This window comes from Pseudophryne corroboree, chromosome 6, assembly GCF_028390025.1.
Source record: "Pseudophryne corroboree isolate aPseCor3 chromosome 6, aPseCor3.hap2, whole genome shotgun sequence".
Lineage (NCBI taxonomy): Eukaryota > Metazoa > Chordata > Amphibia > Anura > Myobatrachidae > Pseudophryne > Pseudophryne corroboree.
Window position 1 is genome coordinate 472,004,993 of NC_086449.1, and position 19,659 is coordinate 472,024,651.

A 19,659-nucleotide genomic window follows, 5' to 3' on the forward strand; every position below is an offset into this window, starting at 1 on the left:
GTGGCTCCTTGGGACTTGTCGGTGGTTTTGGAGGCGTTACAAGAGTCTCCATTTGAACCTCTTGGTTCAGCTGATCTTAAGTGGCTTTCCCTTAAGGTGGTGTTTCTGCTGGCTATTGCTTCAGCTAGAAGAGTGTCAGATTTGGGTGCCTTGTCCTGTAGTAACCCATATCTGATATTTCACCGTGACCAGGCGTTTCTTAGGACTCGTCCCGGATATTTACCTAAGGTGGTTTCCTCGTTCCACCTTAACCAGGAGATTGTGGTTCCGGCACTTGTTTCTCCTGATCTGTCTCCCAAAGAGCGGTCATTGGATGTGGTACGGGCTCTTTGTATCTATGTGAAGAGAACTGCTTCTATTAGGAAATCTGATTCTCTCTTTGTGCTGTTTGGATTTCACAAACGGGGCTGGCCTGCTCATAAGCAAACTTTGGCCAGATGGATTAGAATGGTGATTGCACATGCTTATGTGAGGGCTGGCCTCTCGGCTCCTGTTCACATTACGGCCCATTCTACTCTGTCTGTGGGACCTTCTTGGGCGACCCGCCGTGGTGCGACCCTTGAACAATTGTGCAAGGCGGCTACGTGGTCCTCAGTGAACACGTTCATAAGGTTCTGTGCCTTCGATACTGCCGTTTCCCAGGATGCTTCCTTTGGACGCCGGGTTCTTGTGCCCGCTACAGTGCGTCCCCTCCCATAAGGAACTGCTTTAGGACATCCCCAATGTCTATCCTTGTGGAGCCCAGTGTACCCCGCAGCAGAAAACGAGATTTATGGTAAGAACTTACCTTTGTTAAATCTCTTTCTGCGGGGTACACTGGGCTCCACAAGGCGCCCACCCTAACGCACTTAGCTTCTTTGGGTTGGTATGGCATTAGCCGCTGACACTTTTCTCCTGTCGTGAGAGTGTGGTGTATGTGGCTACTAACCGTTGTCGTCTCTCTTCCTGCTACTGCATTGGGCTGGTAAACTAAAAACTGAGCTCCTGTGCAGGGAGGCGGGGTTATAGAGGAGGCGGCGCTGTGCATTCTGGGAACAGTCAAAGCTTTTGAGCCTGTTGGTGCCTCGGATCAAGATCCTACTCTACACCCCAATGTCTATCCTTGTGGAGCCCAGTGTACCCCGCAGAAAGAGATTTAACAAAGGTAAGTTCTTACCATAAATCTCTTTTTACATTAACCAGTTTTATTTTCTGCATTTAAAGCTTCGTTACCAAATATGGAAACATCTTTACTGTCCTACCCCTCACATTAGTAAGTGCCCCGTGCTGATACATGCACAGCAAGCAGTCAACTGATTATAGCCATATTTGTTATCCAACTACAGATGACTCTGTATAGACAGACAATCAATGCAGACAAAGAGGGGGTATTCAGTTGCTGCGCTGGAGCAATCCAGTTAGTGGGGAGTACCCTGCATGTGAATGCCCAAAGTCAAGACGGAGCGCACGGAGCTGTGAGGTAAAGTCTGCTTAAAGACATCAAAATGAGTGGTTTACGTGCACGAAAAAAACCCCATTGATTCCGCAGTTTACATGGAATCAAGTTTTCCAAGCCTGAATCCTGATTCTTTTAGGCACGGTGATTTTAGCTGGCAATTAGCTGCTAATTGAATACAGGGGTATTCAATTAGCGGCTTATTTCCAGGTAAACTCCTCATGGGGAATAGGGATGTGCGCTTTGCCCCACATGACATGAACACTAAAAAATCCCTTAATAAAATTGTACCTATTCATAGTATAAATTCTAGTCTTGTTTATACCGACCCATTCTGGAGAGGTAGATTTACTAATATGGTTTGTTGAAACTGCAGATTTTCTGTCACTTAAACCTGAGCAATTTACAAAAAAAAAAAAATCTAATTATTTGGAAACATGGGATGCCTAGAAACTGTTCCACGTATTGCTGCTTATGTGCAAAAAAATTTAAATAAAAACTTTGTTCTGGCAGATAAGCTATGACTCCACCTGCTGATTGAGCTATCCTGGCTTTCAGACTGGAAAACCGTAAATAAAGAAATAAAAAAAAGTCTTAAATTTATATTTTAGATCAGGTCAGTGCTACTAAGTATAAAGCCCTTTTTCCTAGTTGGGGGCCAAAAAAATGCTTGTGGTCCCACACCTGATGCTACGCTCCTCCAGATCATTCTTGTGCAATACTGAGCACTTGAGCTTTTGCAGAAAGATGTGTTAAATGGAACTAGGAGAAAGCCACTAAAGGGGGGATTACAGTTGTTAGCGCCAACAGCTGTCTCTTCTGCACACCCAAAGAGAACCAAGGTTATCTGCACACTATTATATGGGTAGGTATTTGGTTACAAAAAAAAAAACAATAAAAGAACTGTGTGGAGGGCGGGGGCACCCTTTATATTATTGATGTGTCACACTTACTTGCTACCTATGATAATCATTCATATACTGAAGGACAGAAAGGAAAAAGGGGTTGTATCGGTAAGGTGCACACATGTTGTATTAAAACATCACTTTTAATAATTGTATTAAAATCTCAGTCTTAATGGACAGCTCGGCAGCAGTGAAATAGAGGTTAAAACCCATTACACAGATTAGATGGTTTTGCTCAAAATAGAAATATGTGAAAATTATAATAAAGAAAATACATTTTTCTTTTCTCTTACGTCCTAGAGGATGCTGGGGACTCCAAAAGGACCATGGGGTATAGACGGGATCCGCAGGAGCTTGGGCACACTATAAAGACTTTGACTGGGTGTGAACTGGCTCCTCCCTCTATGCCCCTCCCCCAGACCTCAGTTAGACTTTGTTCCCAGGAGTGACTGGACACACATTAGGGGAGCTCTACTGGGTTTCTCTAGAAATACTTTTGTTAGGTTTTTTTTATTTTCAGGGAGGCCTGCTGGCTACAGGCTCCCTGCATCGTGGGAGTGAGGGGAAAGAAGTCAGACCTACTTCTGCTGAGTTCAAGGGCTCTGCTTCTTAGGCTACTGGACACCATTAGCTCCAGAGGGTTCAATCACTTGGTTCGCCTAGCTGCTTGTTCCCGGAGCCGCGCCGTCACCCCCCTCACAGAAGACAGAAGCCGGGTGAGTATTAGAAGAACCGAAAACTTCAGACAGCAGAAGACTTCAGTACGGAGGTACGGCGCAGCGGTAGCGCTGCGCTCCATGCTCCCACACACATCACCAACGGCACTTGCAGGGCGCTTGTGCAGTATGTAGTTGCTGGGGTGTGAGCTGGCATACTCCCTCTGTGTTTCTCTCTCCAGGCTTCCCTGTATGCTGTCCCCTTTATTTGGCCAGTGTGGGGGTGTCGGTACTTCGTGTCGGCATGTCTGAGGCTGAGTGTTCCTCCCCGGAGGAAGTTACTGGGGGCGCAGAAAAGGAGCTGGAAATGGCTCTGTCGGTACAGCCGACTGCTGATTGGGTTGCTATGTTAAGTAAACTTAATGCTAATGTGGCTTTGTTGTCTAAGAGGCTTGATAAATCTGATTCTCAGACACAAACTTGGAGAAAGTCCATGGAGGATACTTTGGCTCAGGTGCAGATCCCCTCAGGGTCCCAAAAACTTTAATTTACCCAGATGGTAGACACAGATGGCGACACGGACTCTGATTCCGATGTCGATTTTAATGATGCTACTTTACACCCAAGGGTAGTTAAGAGTATTCAGTACATGATTGTGGCTATTAAAGATGTTTTATGTATCTCTGACGAACCTGCTGTTCAGGAAACAAGGATTTGCCTATTTAAAGGGAAAAAACCTGAGGTGAAGTTTCCCCCCTCTCATGAAATGAATGCTCTTTGTGAAAAAGCTTGGGAGTCGCTGGACAAAAGGTGGCAGATTCCCAAGAGAATTTTTATGGCGTATCCTTTCCCCTCTGATGACAGGGAATAATGGGAGTCGTCTCCGAATGTGGACAAGGCTCTATCCCGTTTGTCCAAGAAGGTGGCGCTTCCGTCCCCTGACACGGCTGCTTTCAAGGACCTGGTGGATCGCAAGCTGGAGACATCTTTGAAGGCCATTTTCGTTAATACTGGTGCATTGCTCAGACCTGCTGTGGCGTCGGTATGGGTGACTAGTGCTATTGCTGAATGGGCTGATAATTTAGCTTCTGATATGGATACCCTTGATAAAGATAATATTCTTTTGACTCTTGGTTATATCAAGGACGCTGCAGATTACCTAAAGGATGCGGCGAGAGATGTTGGCCTCTTGGGATCAAGAGCCAATGTCATGGCGGTCTCGGCCAGGAGGGCGCTGTGGATCCATCTGTGGAATGCTGATGCCGACTCCAAGAAAAATATGGAAGCTCTCCCCTTCAAAGGTAGTGTCTTGTTTGGTGACGGTCTGGCTGACCTGGTGTTGACCGCTACTGCGGGTAAGTCATCTTTTCTTCCTTATGTTCCCGCTCAACAGAAGAAGGGGCCTCATCAGCAGATGCAGTCCTTTCGACCTAATAAATACAAGCGAGGTAAGGGCTCGTCTTTCCTCGCTTCAAAGGGTAGAGGAAGGGGAAAGAAGTCACCTGCAGGGTCAGGCACCCAGGACCAAAAGTCCTCCCCCGCCTCTACCAAGTCCACCGCATGACGCTAGGGCTCCCCTGCCGGAGTCCGTGCCGGTGGGGGGGCCGTCTCCGAATCTTCAGTCAGGTCTGGTTTCAAACAGCAGTGGATCCTTGGATCTTAGACATAGTGTCACAAGGGTACAAGCTGGAGTTTCAGGAGATTTCCCCCCCCCGCTGCTTTTTCAAATCGGCATTGCCAGTTTCTCTTAGGGAAAGAGCAGTAGTAAATGCTGCGATACAAAAGTTGTGTCAACAGAGGGTCATTGTCCCCGTCCCAAAGGGGGGAAGGGTTCTATTCGAGCCTCTTTGTCGTACCGAAGCCGGACGGTTCGGTCAGACCGATTCTGAACTTAAAATCTCTCAATCCATACTTGAAAACGTTCAAGTTCAAGATGGAATTTCTTCGAGCTGTGATCTCCAGCCTAGAAGGGGGGGATTTTATGGCGTCAGTTGACATAAAGGATGCCTACTTACACGTCCCGATATATCCTCCGCATCAGGCCTTCCTGAGATTTGCGGTGCAGGATTGTCATTACCAATTTCAGACGTTGCCGTTTGGGCTTTCCACGGCCCCGAGGGTTTTCACCAAGGTAATGGCAGAAATGATGCTACTCCTTCGCAAGCGAGGGGTCACAATTACCCCGTACTTGGACGATCTCCTGATAAAGGCGAGGTCAGAGGAGCAATTGTCAAAGAATGTGGAACTCTCCCTGACGGTTCTCCGAAATCACGGTTGGATTTTAAATTTGCCAAAGTCTCAGTTGATTCCGACGACTCGGCTGCCCTTCCTGGGCATGATCCTAGACACGAAGCTTCTGAGAGTGTTTGTTTCTTCCGGAGGACAAAGCGCTAGAAATACAGACCATGGTCAAGGAGCTTTTGAGACAGACAAGTGTTTCGATTCATCAATGCACTCGAGTACTAGGGAAGATGGTGGCGGCGTACGAGGCCATTCCGTTTGGCAGGTTTAATGCCAGGGTGTTTCAGTGGGACCTGCTGGACAAATGGTCCGGGTCTCACCTACAAATGCACCAGAATATAAGTCTATCTTCCAGGGCCAGGATCTCTCTCCTGTGGTGGCTGCAAGGCTCTCACCTTCTAGAGGGACACCGTTTTGGAATCCTGGGTCCTGCTGACCACAGATGCAAGTCTCCGAGGCTGGGGCGCAGTCGCACAGGTAAGAAGTTTTCAGGGAAAATGGTCAAGCCAGGAATCTTCTCTCCACATAAATGTTCTCGAGTTAAGAGCCATTTACAACGGCCTCCTGCAAGCGAAGAACCTTCTTCAGGGTCTCCCTGTCCTGATCCAGTCGGATCACAGCGGTGGCGTACGTAAACCGCCAAGGCGGAACAAGGAGCAGGGCGGCAATGGCGGAAGCCACAAGAATTCTCCGCTGGGCGGAACAGTACGTGAGCGCTCTGTCAGGGCTCTTCATCAAGAGGTATTTGCAGAAGTGACAAGGCGTTGGGGAATTCCTCTGATAGACATTATGACGCCTCAACAAGAAGCTTCCAAGGTATAGTTCCAGGTCAAGGGACCCCCAAGCCTGTGCAGTGGACGCCCTGGTAACTCCGTGGGTGTTTTAGTCTGTCCAACAAAATAACAGGTGGCGCTTGACAATCAAAAGAATTTAAAAAAACATTTATTTATATACAATGATTAAAGTTACAGCACACTCCCGGGAGGAATGAAATAATATAACAATGTTTCACAATATATAAAACTTCACAATAGTAAAAAACTGTGCACTGTATAGAAACTTCTTATTCAATTCCTCAGGGAACTAATTATAATCTATGAACTTCAATGCACATGTTTATAAAAAATATGTATGTGACTGTGCCTGAAGGATTAACACTATGTTTGATACACTGTATTGCAAAAAACACAATTGAGGTGTATAATTTGTATCTGTAAATAATAAGTAAATGAATATAATGTCATATCATAAGTCACTCACGTCTTGGTGTATCATAAGGTGCTGAATGCGTTTACAGATCCCAAAAGAATGCGGTACATCGTTGAAGGTGATGCTGCACCGTGTAGTATACCTGAGTGGGCCGTGCAGGCTGTTCTTACAAGAACTTACACCTTCATCAGCTGCTGCACCCACGCAACACTTGTGCAGATAAGATCACTTTTACAGTGATATCATCGGGAGCATTTGCATCTGCACCCCCTCTCATATCCCCGTTGCCACGGCTGACCACGTCATCTGGGGAAGAGGTATTGACGGGTGTTGTTCCCCTGCAGTCCGGCGCAGACCGGCGACCTCCGGAAAACCAGCTTACACAGCCTCCCATCTGCAAGCACGGAGGTACCGGAGGCGATACAATCCACCTGCACGGCCATTTAGGCATACATCACGGTGCAGCATCGTTACACCCGCTGAGGCTCTGGTGCGCGTCACATATTTAACAGCAAGACGACAACACGGAGCAAAGTCAACATAGGCTCCTGCCCAGCGTAGTCGGGTGCACCCCGGAAAACCAACACCACAGCCTCCTGTCTGCAAGGACGGAGATACCGGAGGTTTACAGATCTACCTGCACGGCCCACTCAGGTATACTACACGGTGCAGCATCACCTTCAACGATGTGGCTCTGGTGTGTGTCTCTGTTAGCTTAGCGAGACGACACCAGGGAGCAAGGAAATCACAGGCTCCTGCCCAGCGGAGGAAATTTACCTATCCACCTTTTTAAAAAAGAAATTACCGCATTCTTTTGGGATCTGTAAACGCATTCAGCACCTTATGATACACCAAGACGTGAGTGACTTATGATATGACATTATATTCATTTACTTATTATTTACAGATACAAATTATACACCTCAATTGTGTTTTTTGCAATACAGTGTATCAAACATAGTGTTAATCCTTCAGGCACAGTCACATACATATTTTTTATAAACATGTGCATTGAAGTTCATAGATTATAATTAGTTCCCTGAGGAATTGAATAAGAAGTTTCTATACAGTGCACAGTTTTTTACTATTGTGAAGTTTTATATATTGTGAAACATTGTTATATTATTTCATTCCTCCCGGGAGTGTGCTGTAACTTTAATCATTGTATATAAATAAATGTTTTTTTAAATTCTTTTGATTGTCAAGCGCCACCTGTTATTTTGTTGGTTAGTCGTTTATGCAAGGGATTGGCAATTCCCTTTATCAGGAGGCTGCTGACAATCTTAGTGCAGTGTTTTTTTACCTAAGCGCTTAGGTTCTTTTCTCTAGTGTTTTAGTCTGTGTATGTGTTCCCTCCGCTTCCTCTCATTCCAAAGGTGTTGAGGATCATAAGACGAACAAGGATTCATGCAAAACTCGTCATTCCAGATTGGCCGCCGAGGGCCTGGTATCCATCTCTTCAGGAATTACTAGTGGAAGATCCCTGGCCGCTTCCTCTAAGAGAGGACCTGTTACTGCAGGGGCCCTGCCTGTTTCCGGACTTACCGCGGCTGCGTTTGACGGCGTGGAAGTTGAACGCCAGATTTTAGCTTGGAAGGGTATTCCCGGGGAAGTCCTCCCCACTCTCCTTAAGGCTAGGAAGGAGGTCACGGCGAAACATTATCACTGTATTTGGAGAAAATGTGTCGTGGTGTGAAACAAAAGCAGCTCCTGCAGAGGAGTTTCACTTGGATCGTTTTCTCCATTGTTTGCAGGCAGGCGTGGATGCGGGCCTGAGATTGGGTTCCATCAAAGTGCAGATTTCGTCTTTATCTATTTTCTTTCAAAAGGAATTGGCCGTCTTTCCTGAGGTTCAGACTTTCGTGAAGGGAGTGCTGCATATCCATCCTCCATTTGTGCCACCCGTGGCGCTGTGGGATCTTGAAGTGGTGTTGCAGTTTCTTATGTCTCATTGGTTTGAGCCTTTGCGTAAGGTTGAGTTGAAGTTTCTCACTTGGAAAGTGGTCATGCTTTTGACTCTGGCGTCTGCCAGACGGGTGTCCGAGTTGGCGGCCTTGTCTCACAAGAGCCCATATTTGATCTTTCATTCGGATAGAGCGGAATAGAGGACTCGTCAACAATTTCTGCCGAAGGTGGTTTCTTCGTTTCACATAAACCAACCTACTGTGGTACCTGTGGCTACGGATGCTGTGGCGGTCCCAAGATCTCTTGATGTTATAAGAGCTTTGAAAATTTATGTCGCCAGAACGGCTCTTACTAGAGGCTCTGTTTGTCCTGTATGCTTCCAACAAGATTGGAAATCCTGCTTCTAAGCAAACTATTGCACGCTGGATTTGTAATACGATTCAGCAAGCTCATTCTTCGGCTGGGCTACCGTTGCCGAAGTCAGTGAAGGCCCATTCTACCAGGAAGGTGGGCTCATCTTGGGTGGCTGCCTGAGGAGTCTTGGCACTTCAACTTTGCCGAGCAGCTACGTGGTCGGGTTCAAACACTTTTGCTAAGTTCTACAAGTTTGATACCCTGGCTGATGAGGACCTCATGTTTGCTCAATCGGTGCTGCAGAGTCGTCCGCACTCTCCTGCCAGTTCTGGAGCTTTGGTATAGACCCCATGGTCCTTTTGGAGTCCCCAGCATCCTCTAGGACGTAAGAGAAAATAGGATTTGAATACCTACCGGTAAATCCTTTTCTCCTAGTCCGTAGAGGATGCTGGGCGCCCATCCCAGTGCGGACTGTTCCTTGCAGTTGTATTGATATTTGTTACTTATGGTTACATGTGGTTTTTGTATCAGTTATGTTCAGCTTGTTGCTGCTGTTAGTTCATACTGTTATCTGGTTTCATACTACTCCAGTTGTACGGTATGTTTGTGGTGTGGGCTGGTATGTTTATCGCCCTTAGTTAACAAAAATCCTTTCCTCGAAATGTCCGTCTCTCCTGGGCACAGTTCCTATAACTGAGGTCTGGGGGAGGGGTATAGAGGGAGGAGCCAGTTCACACCCAGTCAGTCTTTTTAGTGTGCCTAAGCTCCTGCGGATCCCGTCTATACCCCATGGTCCTTTTGGAGTCCCCAGCATCCTCTACGGACTAGGAGAAAAGGATTTACCGGTATATCTATCTCTCTATCTCTATCTCGTCATTTTAATTAGTCATTTGTCAGGATAGAGTGGTTTAATAAGTAGTTAAATATGCTATTGTGTCAAAGTATATTGTCCTAGTGAGATATTAATAATCTCATTCGTAACTAAAGAATGTGTATGACATGGGATTTGCTGATCAATAAAGATACCCTTATTACTTGTATCAAATTTTGTGGTTACGAGCAGACAGTCTGAATTACAGTATGTCTTTGAGCTAGATAAATATGTAGATACAATGTTTCTCTTATTATACAGTTTCTTTTCCCCAGAACCTGTTGGCAAATGGTTACTTGTATCAACAGCATTCCACTGCTTTCATGTTTTAGCAGGTTGTTGTTGTTGTTGTTGTTGTTGTTAATAATATAAGAAGTTGACTGTATTGTATTAGGTATACAACTCATTGTACATTTCAGCTAATAAGGGATTGTAGATTACAATACATTTATGATCTACACTGTGTAGTAAAATTTAATAACCAGTAGTAAGTGGTGTTGCGCTATGCAGTTGTGATTGTATAGGTATTAATCATTTCACTGGAAGTCCACTAGTGACAAAACGGATGTACTGCATGAATCACAAAACCACCTATGAAAAGGCTTTAAACTTCAAAATACTGTTGAATTAGTACCACATATATGCTCATAACAATGGATAAAATGCTCCATAAACTGTACAGAAAATTGAAATGGGAAGATTCTCTCTCTCTCTCTCTCTCTCTCTCTCTCTCTCTCTCTCTCTCTCTCTCTCTCTCTCTCTCTCTCTCTCTCTCTCTCTCTCTCTCTCTCTCTCTCATTTTTTTTCTCTTGACGTCCTAAGTGGATGCTGGGACTCCGTAAGGACCATGGGGAATAGCGGCTCCGTACGTGTGTCGGTACGGCTGTGTCGACATGTTTGATGAGGAGGCTTATGTGGAGGCGGAGCAGATGCTGATAAATGTGATGTCACCCCCTGCGGGGTCGACACCTGAGTGGATGGTTCTGTGGAAGGAATTACGCGACAGTGTCGACTCTTTGCATAAAAGGTTTGACGACATACCAAATATGGGACAGCCGGCTTCTCAGCCTGTACCTGCCCAGGCGTCTCAAAAGCCATCAGAGGCTCTAAAACGCCTGCTACCTCAGATGGCAGACACAGATGTCGACACGGATACTGACTCCAGTGTCGACGACGATGAGACAAATGTAACTTCCAATAGGGCCACACGTTATATGATGAGGCAATGAAAAATGTGTTGCATATTTCTGATGTTACCCCAGGTACCACAAAAAAGGGTATTATGTTTGGAGAGAAAAAACTACCAGTAGTTTTTCCTCCATCTGAGGAATTAAATGAAGTGTGTGAAGAAGCGTGGGCTTCCCCCGATAAGAAACTGGTAATTTCTAAAAGGTTACTAATGGCGTACCCTTTCCCGCCAGAGGATAGGTCACGTTGGGAAACATCCCCTAGGGTGGATAAAGCACTCACACGCTTGTCAAAGAAGGTGGCACTACCGTCTCCGGATACGGCCGCCCTAAAGGAATCTGCTGATAGAAAGCAGGAGGCTATCCTGAAGTCTGTATATACGCACACAGGTATTATACTGAGACCAGCTATTGCTTCAGCATGGATGTGCAGTGCTGCAGCTGCGTGGTCAGATTCCCTGTCGGAAAATATTGATACCCTAGACAGGGACACTATATTGCTAACCGTAGAGCATATTAAAGACGCAGTCTTATACATGAGAGATGCACAGAGGGATATTTGCCGGCTGGCATCTAAAATAAGTGCAATGTCCATGTCTGCCAGGAGAGGGTTATGGACTCGGCAGTGGACAGGTGATACAGATTCTAAAAGGCACATGGAAGTTTTGCCTTATAAGGGTGAGGAGTTGTTCGGGGATGGTCTCTCGGACCTCGTTTCCACAGCAACAACTGGGAAGTCTACATTTTTACCCCATGTTCCCTCACAGCCAAAGAAAGCACCGTATTATCAGGTACAGTCCTTTCGGCCCAATAAGGGCAAGCGGGTTAAAGGCGCGTCCTTTCTGCCCAGAGGCAGAGGTAGAGGGAAAAAACTGCAGCATACAGCCAGTTCCCAGGAGCAAAAGTCCTCCCCCGCTTCCTCTAAGTCCACCGCATGACGCTGGGGCTCCACAGGCGGAGCCAGGTACGGTGGGGGCCCGTCTCAAAAACTTCAGCAATCAGTGGGCTCGCTCACGGGTGGATCCCTGGATCCTTCAAGTGGTATCTCGGGGGTACAAGCTGGAATTCGAGACGTCTCCCCCCCGCCGTTTCCTCAAATCTGCCTTACCAACAACTCCCTCAGGCAGGGAGGCAGTGTTAGAGGCAATTCACAAGCTGTATTCCCAGCAGGTGATAGTCAAAGTGCCCCTACTTCAACAAGGACGGGGTTACTATTCCACAATGTTTGTGGTACTGAAACCCGACGGTTCGGTGAGACCCATTTGAAATTTGAAATCCTTGAACACATATATAAAAAAATTCAAGTTCAAGATGGAATCGCTCAGGGCGGTTATTGCAAGCCTGGACGAGGGGGATTACATGGTATCGCTGGACATCAAGGATGCTTACCTGCATGTCCCCATTTACCATCCTCACCAGGAGTACCTCAGATTTGTGGTACAGGATTGTCATTACCAATTCCAGAAGTTGCCGTTTGGTCTATCCACGGCTCAGAGGGTATTTACCAAGGTAATGGCCGAAATGATGATACTCCTTCGAAAGAAGGGAGTTTTAATTATCCCGTACTTGGACGATCTCCTGATAAAGGCGAGGTCCAGGGAGCAGTTGTTGGTCGGGGTAGCACTATCTCGGGAGGTGCTACAACAGCACGGCTGGATTCTAAATATTCCAAAGTCACAGCTGGTCCCTACGACACGTCTACTGTTCCTGGGGATGGTTCTGGACACAGAACAGAAAAAAGTGTTTCTACCGGAGGAGAAGGCCAAGGAGCTGTCATCTCTAGTCAGAGGCCTCCTAAAACCAAAACAGGTGTCGGTGCATCACTGCACACGGATCCTGGGAAAGATGGTAGCTTCCTACGAAGCAATTCCATTCGGCAGGTTCCATGCAAGAACCTTTCAGTGGGACCTGTTGGACAAGTGGTCCGGATCGCATCTTCAGATGCATCGGCTGATAACCCTGTCTCCGAGGACCAGGGTGTCTCTGCTGTGGTGGCTGCAAAGTGCTCATCTTCAAGAGGGCTGCAGATTCGGCATACAGGACTGGGTCCTGGTGACCACGGATGCCAGCCTTCGGGGCTGGGGGGGCAGTCACACAGGGAAGAAACTTCCAAGGACTATGGTCAAGTCAGGAGACTTCCCTACACATAAATATTCTGGAACTGAGGGCCATTTACAATGCCCTAAGTCAGGCAAAACCCCTGCTTCAAAACCAGCCGGTACTGATCCAGTCAGACAACATCACGGCAGTCGCCCATGTAAACCGACAGGGCGGCACAAGAAGCAGGACGGCGATGGCAGAAGCCACAAGGATTCTCCGATGGGCGGAAAATCACGTGTTAGCACTGTCAGCAGTGTTCATTCCAGGAGTGGACAACTGGGAAGCAGACTTCCTAAGCAGACACGACCTCCACCCGGGAGAGTGGGGACTTCATCCGGAAGTCTTTCAACTGATTGTAAACCGTTGGGAAAAGCCACAGGTGGACATGATGGCGTCCCGCCTAAACAAAAAGCTAGAAAGATATTGCGCCAGGTCGAGAGACCCTCAGGCGATAGCTGTGGACGCTCTAGTGACACCGTGGGTGTACCGGTCGGTTTATGTGTTCCCTCCTCTTCCTCTCATACCAAAGGTACTGAGGATAATAAGGAGAAGAGGAGTAAGAACTAGACTCATTGTTCCGGATTGGCCAAGAAGAGCTTGGTACCCGGAACTTCAGGAAATGATCTCAGAGGACCCATGGCCTCTGCCGCTCAGACAGGACCTGCTGCAGCAGGGGCCCTGTCTGTTCCAAGACTTACCGCGGCTGCGTTTGACGGCATGGCGGTTGAACACCGGATCCTGAAGGAAAAGGGCATTCCGGAGGAAGTCATTCCTACGCTGATTAAAGCTAGGAAAGAAGTTACCGCAAACCATTATCACCGCATTTGGCGAAAATATGTTGCGTGGTGTGAGGCCAGGAAGGCCCCAACGGAGGAATTTCAGCTGGGCCGTTTTCTGCACTTCCTACAGTCAGGGGTGACTATGGGCCTAAAATTGGGTTCCATTAAGGTCCAGATTTCGGCTCTATCGATTTTCTTCCAGAGAGAACTGGCTTCACTACCTGAAGTTCAGACTTTTGTTAAGGGAGTGCTGCATATTCAGCCCCCGTTTGTGCCTCCAGTGGCACCTTGGGATCTCAACGTAGTGTTGGATTTCCTAAAGTCACATTGGTTTGAGCCACTTAAAACCGTGGAATTGAAATATCTCACGTGGAAAGTGGTCATGTTGTTGGCCTTGGCTTCGGCCAGGCGTGTATCAGAATTGGCGTCTTTGTCATGTAAAAGCCCTTATCTGATTTTCCATATGGATAGGGCAGAATTGAGGACTCGTCCCCAGTTTCTCCCTAAGGTGGTATCAGCTTTTCATCTGAACCAACCTATCGTGGTGCCTGCGGCTACTAAAGACTTGGAGGCTTCCAAGTTGTTGGACGTAGTCAGGGCCCTGAAAATCTATGTTTCCAGGACAGCTGGAGTCAGAAAGACAACTCGCTATTTATCCTGTATGCGCCCAACAAGTTGGGTGCACCTGCTTCAAAGCAGACTATTGCTCGCTGGATCTGTAGTACGATTCAGCTTGCACATTCTGCGGCTGGACTGCCGCATCCTAAATCAGTGAAAGCCCATTCCACGAGGAAGGTGGGCTCTTCTTGGGCGGCTGCCCGAGGGGTCTCGGCTTTACAACTTTGCCGAGCAGCTACTTGGTCGGGGTCAAACACATTTGCTAAATTCTACAAGTTTGACACCTTGGCTGAGGAGGACCTAGAGTTTGCCCATTCGGTGCTGCAGAGTCATCCGCACTCTCCCGCCCGTTTGGGAGCTTTGGTATAATTCCCATGGTCCTTACGGAGTCCCAGCATCCACTTAGGACGTCAGAGAAAATAAGAATTTACTCACCGGTAATTCTATTTCTCGTAGTCCGTAGTGGATGCTGGGCGCCCATCCCAAGTGCGGATTGTCTGCAATACTTGTATATAGTTATTGTTTAACTAAAGGGTTATTGTTGAGCCATCTGTTGAGAGGCTCAGTTGTTGTCATACTGTTAACTGGGTATTGTATCACGAGTTATACGGTGTGATTGGTGTGGCTGGTATGAGTCTTACCCGGGATTCAAAATCCTTCCTTATTGTGTCAGCTCTTCCGGGCACAGTATCCTAACTGAAGTCTGGAGGAGGGTCATAGTGGGAGGAGCCAGTGCACACCAGTAAGACCTAAAGCTTTCTTTATAGTTGTGCCCAGTCTCCTGCGGAGCCGCTATTCCCCATGGTCCTTACGGAGTCCCAGCATCCACTACGGACTACGAGAAATAGAATTACCGGTGAGTAAATTCTTATTATTTCTTTGTGTTTTTCTGTTTCAGGACATCTCTAATAATTGGTGCATGCAGTGGGAACATCAGTTTAGTGAAACATTTACTACAAAATAATGCTGACATTTCCATAAAAGATCAGACTGGCTTGAGTGCTGAAGATTATGCGGTTATGAATGGCCATCATGCGTGAGTTATAGAATTATTATTTTTTTCACAGGTTTTTGATTTCTGCAGAAGTGTTTATAGTGACCATTAGCAACATAATTCATTGCGCACATGATCACACCTTTCTAGCACTTCTGTACTAGTGTATTGTAATGGCTTTTGGAGAACTATATTTAACTTTCCTGTCTGGATTATTGGGTCATATACTTGTGTGTTTTTAAATTGAGAACTAATTTATTAAGAGGTACCCAAGAATCTCCAAAATAGTACTACAAGGACAAGCGTTCCCTTCCAACTAATGATCCCACATACATACTGTATACCTCCCAGATAATGATCCATAAAATTGAAGTTGCTCAAATCAATGTATTTTAGCAGCAGGTGCTAGATAGGGGATGATCTACATAATACTGGAGATGTACATATATAAAAATCCCCCCTACACAGCGCTATCAACCACACTATACTGTAACTACTGTATAAAAATAATCCCTTTTTAGTTTTTTTATATTTGTTTCTTTTTATTTGTCCTGGTGACTGTATGAAATGATTGCTACAGTGCATATAGTGATATAGTGCGATTTAGAACTTGTGCCTGTATGCACATAAATACATATACAAATGCTTAAACATTATGAACACTGATTGCACAGCACTATATATTATGCTAGCACTGTATAAATAAAGGAAAACCAGAATAAAAAACAATGGGTCCTCCTTGATGATGAAGTGAACATTACAAGGGCAATTTACTTTCCCAACAACATAAGGTGCATACACACGGTGAGATTCGGGCTAACCCCGATTCTCACTATGCGATAGGGGCTAGGTTGGTATCGCAAGCACATATTAATGAGTGTGCTTGCGATACTGACTAGGTGCGATTTTGGCTGAGTGTCAATTTTGACTATCTTTTCTACGAGATAGTCAAAATTGACTTGCCTGCACAGTCTATCTAGGTTTGCGATGCCGACCGCGCATTGGCATTGGTATCGCAAGGTGACTTTCACCTTGCGATCTGCACTAACTTTTCTTATGATTTTTTCTACAGTATATAGTCAGAATCGTAAGAAAATATCTCACCGTGTGTACACACCATTTCTGAGTCACTAAGTTTGCTGCCATTACATAGTTTCAATTTATATCAGTTACTTGTATTTCAGTTATGTATTTATATATTTTATTTATTAATGTAATTAGCTTTTTGTTTTGTTTTGTTTTTTTGCAGCTGTTCACATTTAATTATTGAACATGGTGAAAGGAATAAGCATAATGCATCTCCTTATTTCGGAGCTGTTAAGAAGAAAGGTTCCTCAATGTTTAGCAGCCCTGACCGAGTACAGGAAGGTGGCTTTACCCTGGGTAGCCCAGCTTTAGATAAAGCAGGTAAGAAATGGTTTACCCAGCCACTTGTTGTTATACATACGGGTCGCAGCTAATTTCCTGAAGGTCGAGATGCCGGTGGTCAGGAGACCGACGCCAGAATCCCGACAGCCGAAGAAATCCTGATGGTAGGAATCCGCTATTCCAAATCAGTTGGTGGGTCTACGACACCAGCCGAGGGGGAATAAAATAGTTTGGCGAGCACGCAAGGGGACTTGATGCGTCGCTGACTGTCGGGATCCTGACCGTCAGTAAATCCATACATACATGCATACAAATAGTTTTTTTTTTTTTTTTGTGTATGACCACACCCTATTTATTTATTTTTATAACGCTTGACATGAAGAGAAACTTCTTTCCGTCTTTGGGGTCAATCCTATTTTATGTGAAAGGTATGATGTTACGTGTTTCTGTGTCGACAATAGCACCTGATCTCGCACCCTTCGCGGGCTGGTTTCTGCATAAATTTGCTCAAAATTGTCCTGATCCCTATGGGGCAGTGAACACTTTTGTTCGGGCCACCATAAAGTGCGGCACCTGCTACGATGACTCGCACCCCTGAGTTCATTGCTGCTAATTGATTGATCCTTATATCTATTATGTCAGATAATTTAAAAGACTAGGTTTATTCCATGATATCACAGTTCGCCCTCATGACTTCAGTGAGCATAGAAAATATGACCATATACACATACAAATCTTAAAAAAAAAAATAATATATGGCCTAATTCAGACCTGATCGCAGCAGCAAATTTGATCTCTAATGGGAAAAACCATGTGCACTGCAGGAGGGGGGGGGGCATATGTAACATGTGCAGAGAGAATTAGATTCTGAGAATTAGATTTGGGGGGGTAATATTGTTTCTGTGCAGGGTAAATACTGGCTGCTTTATTTATTCACTGAAATTTAGATTTCAGTTTGAACACACCTCACCCAAATCTAACTCTCTCTGCACATGGTTTTGTCCATTAGATAGCACATTTGCTACTTGCGATCAGGGCTGAATTAGGCCCATAGAATGGTGCAGGATGGCAAATTGTATGTCGTCATCACTAACTGATAACATTATTTATGCTCTAGTAAGTGTTAAATGTAGATAGGTATTTGAATATATTAGTTGTTTGTGATGGTGCACACCATAAAACTGTTGTTACAGCCCTGGTGAAACTCATACCTAGAAATGGTGGGAACTCTTATTTGTTAGAAAATAGTGCAAACAGCATTTGTTTTGTAAGCTTAATAAAGGTGTTCTTTGTCCAACATCAATCAAATGTTGAGTATGTATCTCCCAAAAGCATATACATTGCTCCTTAGACCTTGTAAACTATTGTATTTTCTCTAACGTCCTAGTGGATGCTGGGGACTCCGAAAGGACCATGGGGAATAGCGGCTCCGCAGGAGACTGGGCACAAAGTAAAAGCTTTAGGACTAGCTGGTGTGCACTGGCTCCTCCCCCTATGACCCTCCTCCAAGCCTCAGTTAAGATTTTGTGCCCGAACGAGAAGGGTGCAATCTAGGTGGCTCTCCTGAGCTGCTTAGAGTAAAAGTTTAAATAGGTTTTTTTATTTTCAGTGAGACCTGCTGGCAACAGGCTCACTGCATCGAGGGACTAAGGGGAGAAGAAGCGAACTCACCTGCGTGCAGAGTGGATTGGGCTTCTTAGGCTACTGGACATTAGCTCCAGAGGGACGATCACAGGCCCAGCCATGGATGGGTCCCGGAGCCGCGCCGCCGGCCCCCTTACAGAGCCAGAAGAGTGAAGAGGTCCGGAAAATCGGCGGCAGAAGACGTCCTGTCTTCAATAAGGTAGCGCACAGCACCGCAGCTGTGCGCCATTGCTCTCAGCACACTTCACACTCCGGTCACTGAGGGTGCAGGGCGCTGGGGGGGGCGCCCTGGGACGCAATGAAAATACCTTAAATGGCTAAAAATACATCACATATAGCTCCTGGGCTATATGGATGTATTTAACCCCTGCCAGTTTTCCACAAAAAAGCGGGAGAAAGGCTGCCAAAAAAGGGGCGGAGCCTATCTCCTCAGCACACAAGCGCCATTTTTTCCTCACAGCTCCGTTGGAGGAAGGCTCCCTGACTCTCCCCTGCAGTCCTGCACAACAGAAACAGGGTAAAACAAGAGAGGGGGGGGGCACTAAATTGGCATATTAATATATACAGCAGCTATATTAGGGAAAAACACTTATATAAGGTTATCCCTGTATATATATATATAGCGCTCTGGTGTGTGCTGGCAAACTCTCCCTCTGTCTCCCCAAAGGGCTAGTGGGGTCCTGTCCTCTATCAGAGCATTCCCTGTGTGTGTGCTGTGTGTCGGTACGCTGTGTCGACATGTATGAGGAGGAAAATGGTGTGGAGGCGGAGCAATTGCCTGTGTTAGTGATGTCACCCCCTAGGGAGTCGACACCTGACTGGATGGTCTTATGGAAAGAATTACGTGATAGTGTCGGCACTTTACAAAAGACTGTTGACGACATGAGACAGCCGGCAAATCAGTTAATACCTGTACAGGCGTCTCAAACACCGTCAGGGGCTATAAAACGCCCGTTACCTCAGGTCGATACAGACACTGACTCCAGTGTCGACGGTGAGGAAACAAACGTATTTTCCAGTAGGGCCACACGTTACATGATCACGGCAATGAAGGAGGTTTTGAACATTTCTGATAGTACAAGTACCACAAAAAAGGGTATTATGTGGGGTGTGAAAAAACTACCCGTAGTTTTTCCTGAATCAGATGAATTAAATGAGGTGTGTGATGAAGCGTGGGTTTCCCCCGATAAAAAACTGCTAATTTCTAAAAAATTATTGGCATTATACCCTTTCCCACCAGAGGTTAGGGCGCGTTGGGAAACACCCCCTAGCGTAGATAAGGCGCTCACACGCTTATCAAAACAAGTGGCGTTACCGTCCCCTGATACGGCCGCCCTCAAGGAACCAGCTGATAGGAAGCTGGAAAATATCCTAAAAAGTATATACACACATA

General features: G+C 46.0%; 1 protein-coding gene across 4 annotated transcripts in view; it reads left to right on the forward strand.

Moving 5' to 3' along the window:
* The window catches only part of ANKRD26 (ankyrin repeat domain containing 26), a 351,340-nt gene that overhangs the window by 80,720 nt on the left and 250,961 nt on the right, over positions 1-19,659 (forward strand). For all 4 annotated transcript variants that reach the window (XM_063927217.1, XM_063927219.1, XM_063927218.1 and 1 more), the window contains exons 5-6: positions 15,159-15,296; positions 16,504-16,661. In XM_063927217.1, coding sequence (XP_063783287.1) covers positions 15,159-15,296; positions 16,504-16,661 — 296 coding nt within the window. The remainder of the gene's footprint in view (positions 1-15,158; positions 15,297-16,503; positions 16,662-19,659) is intronic.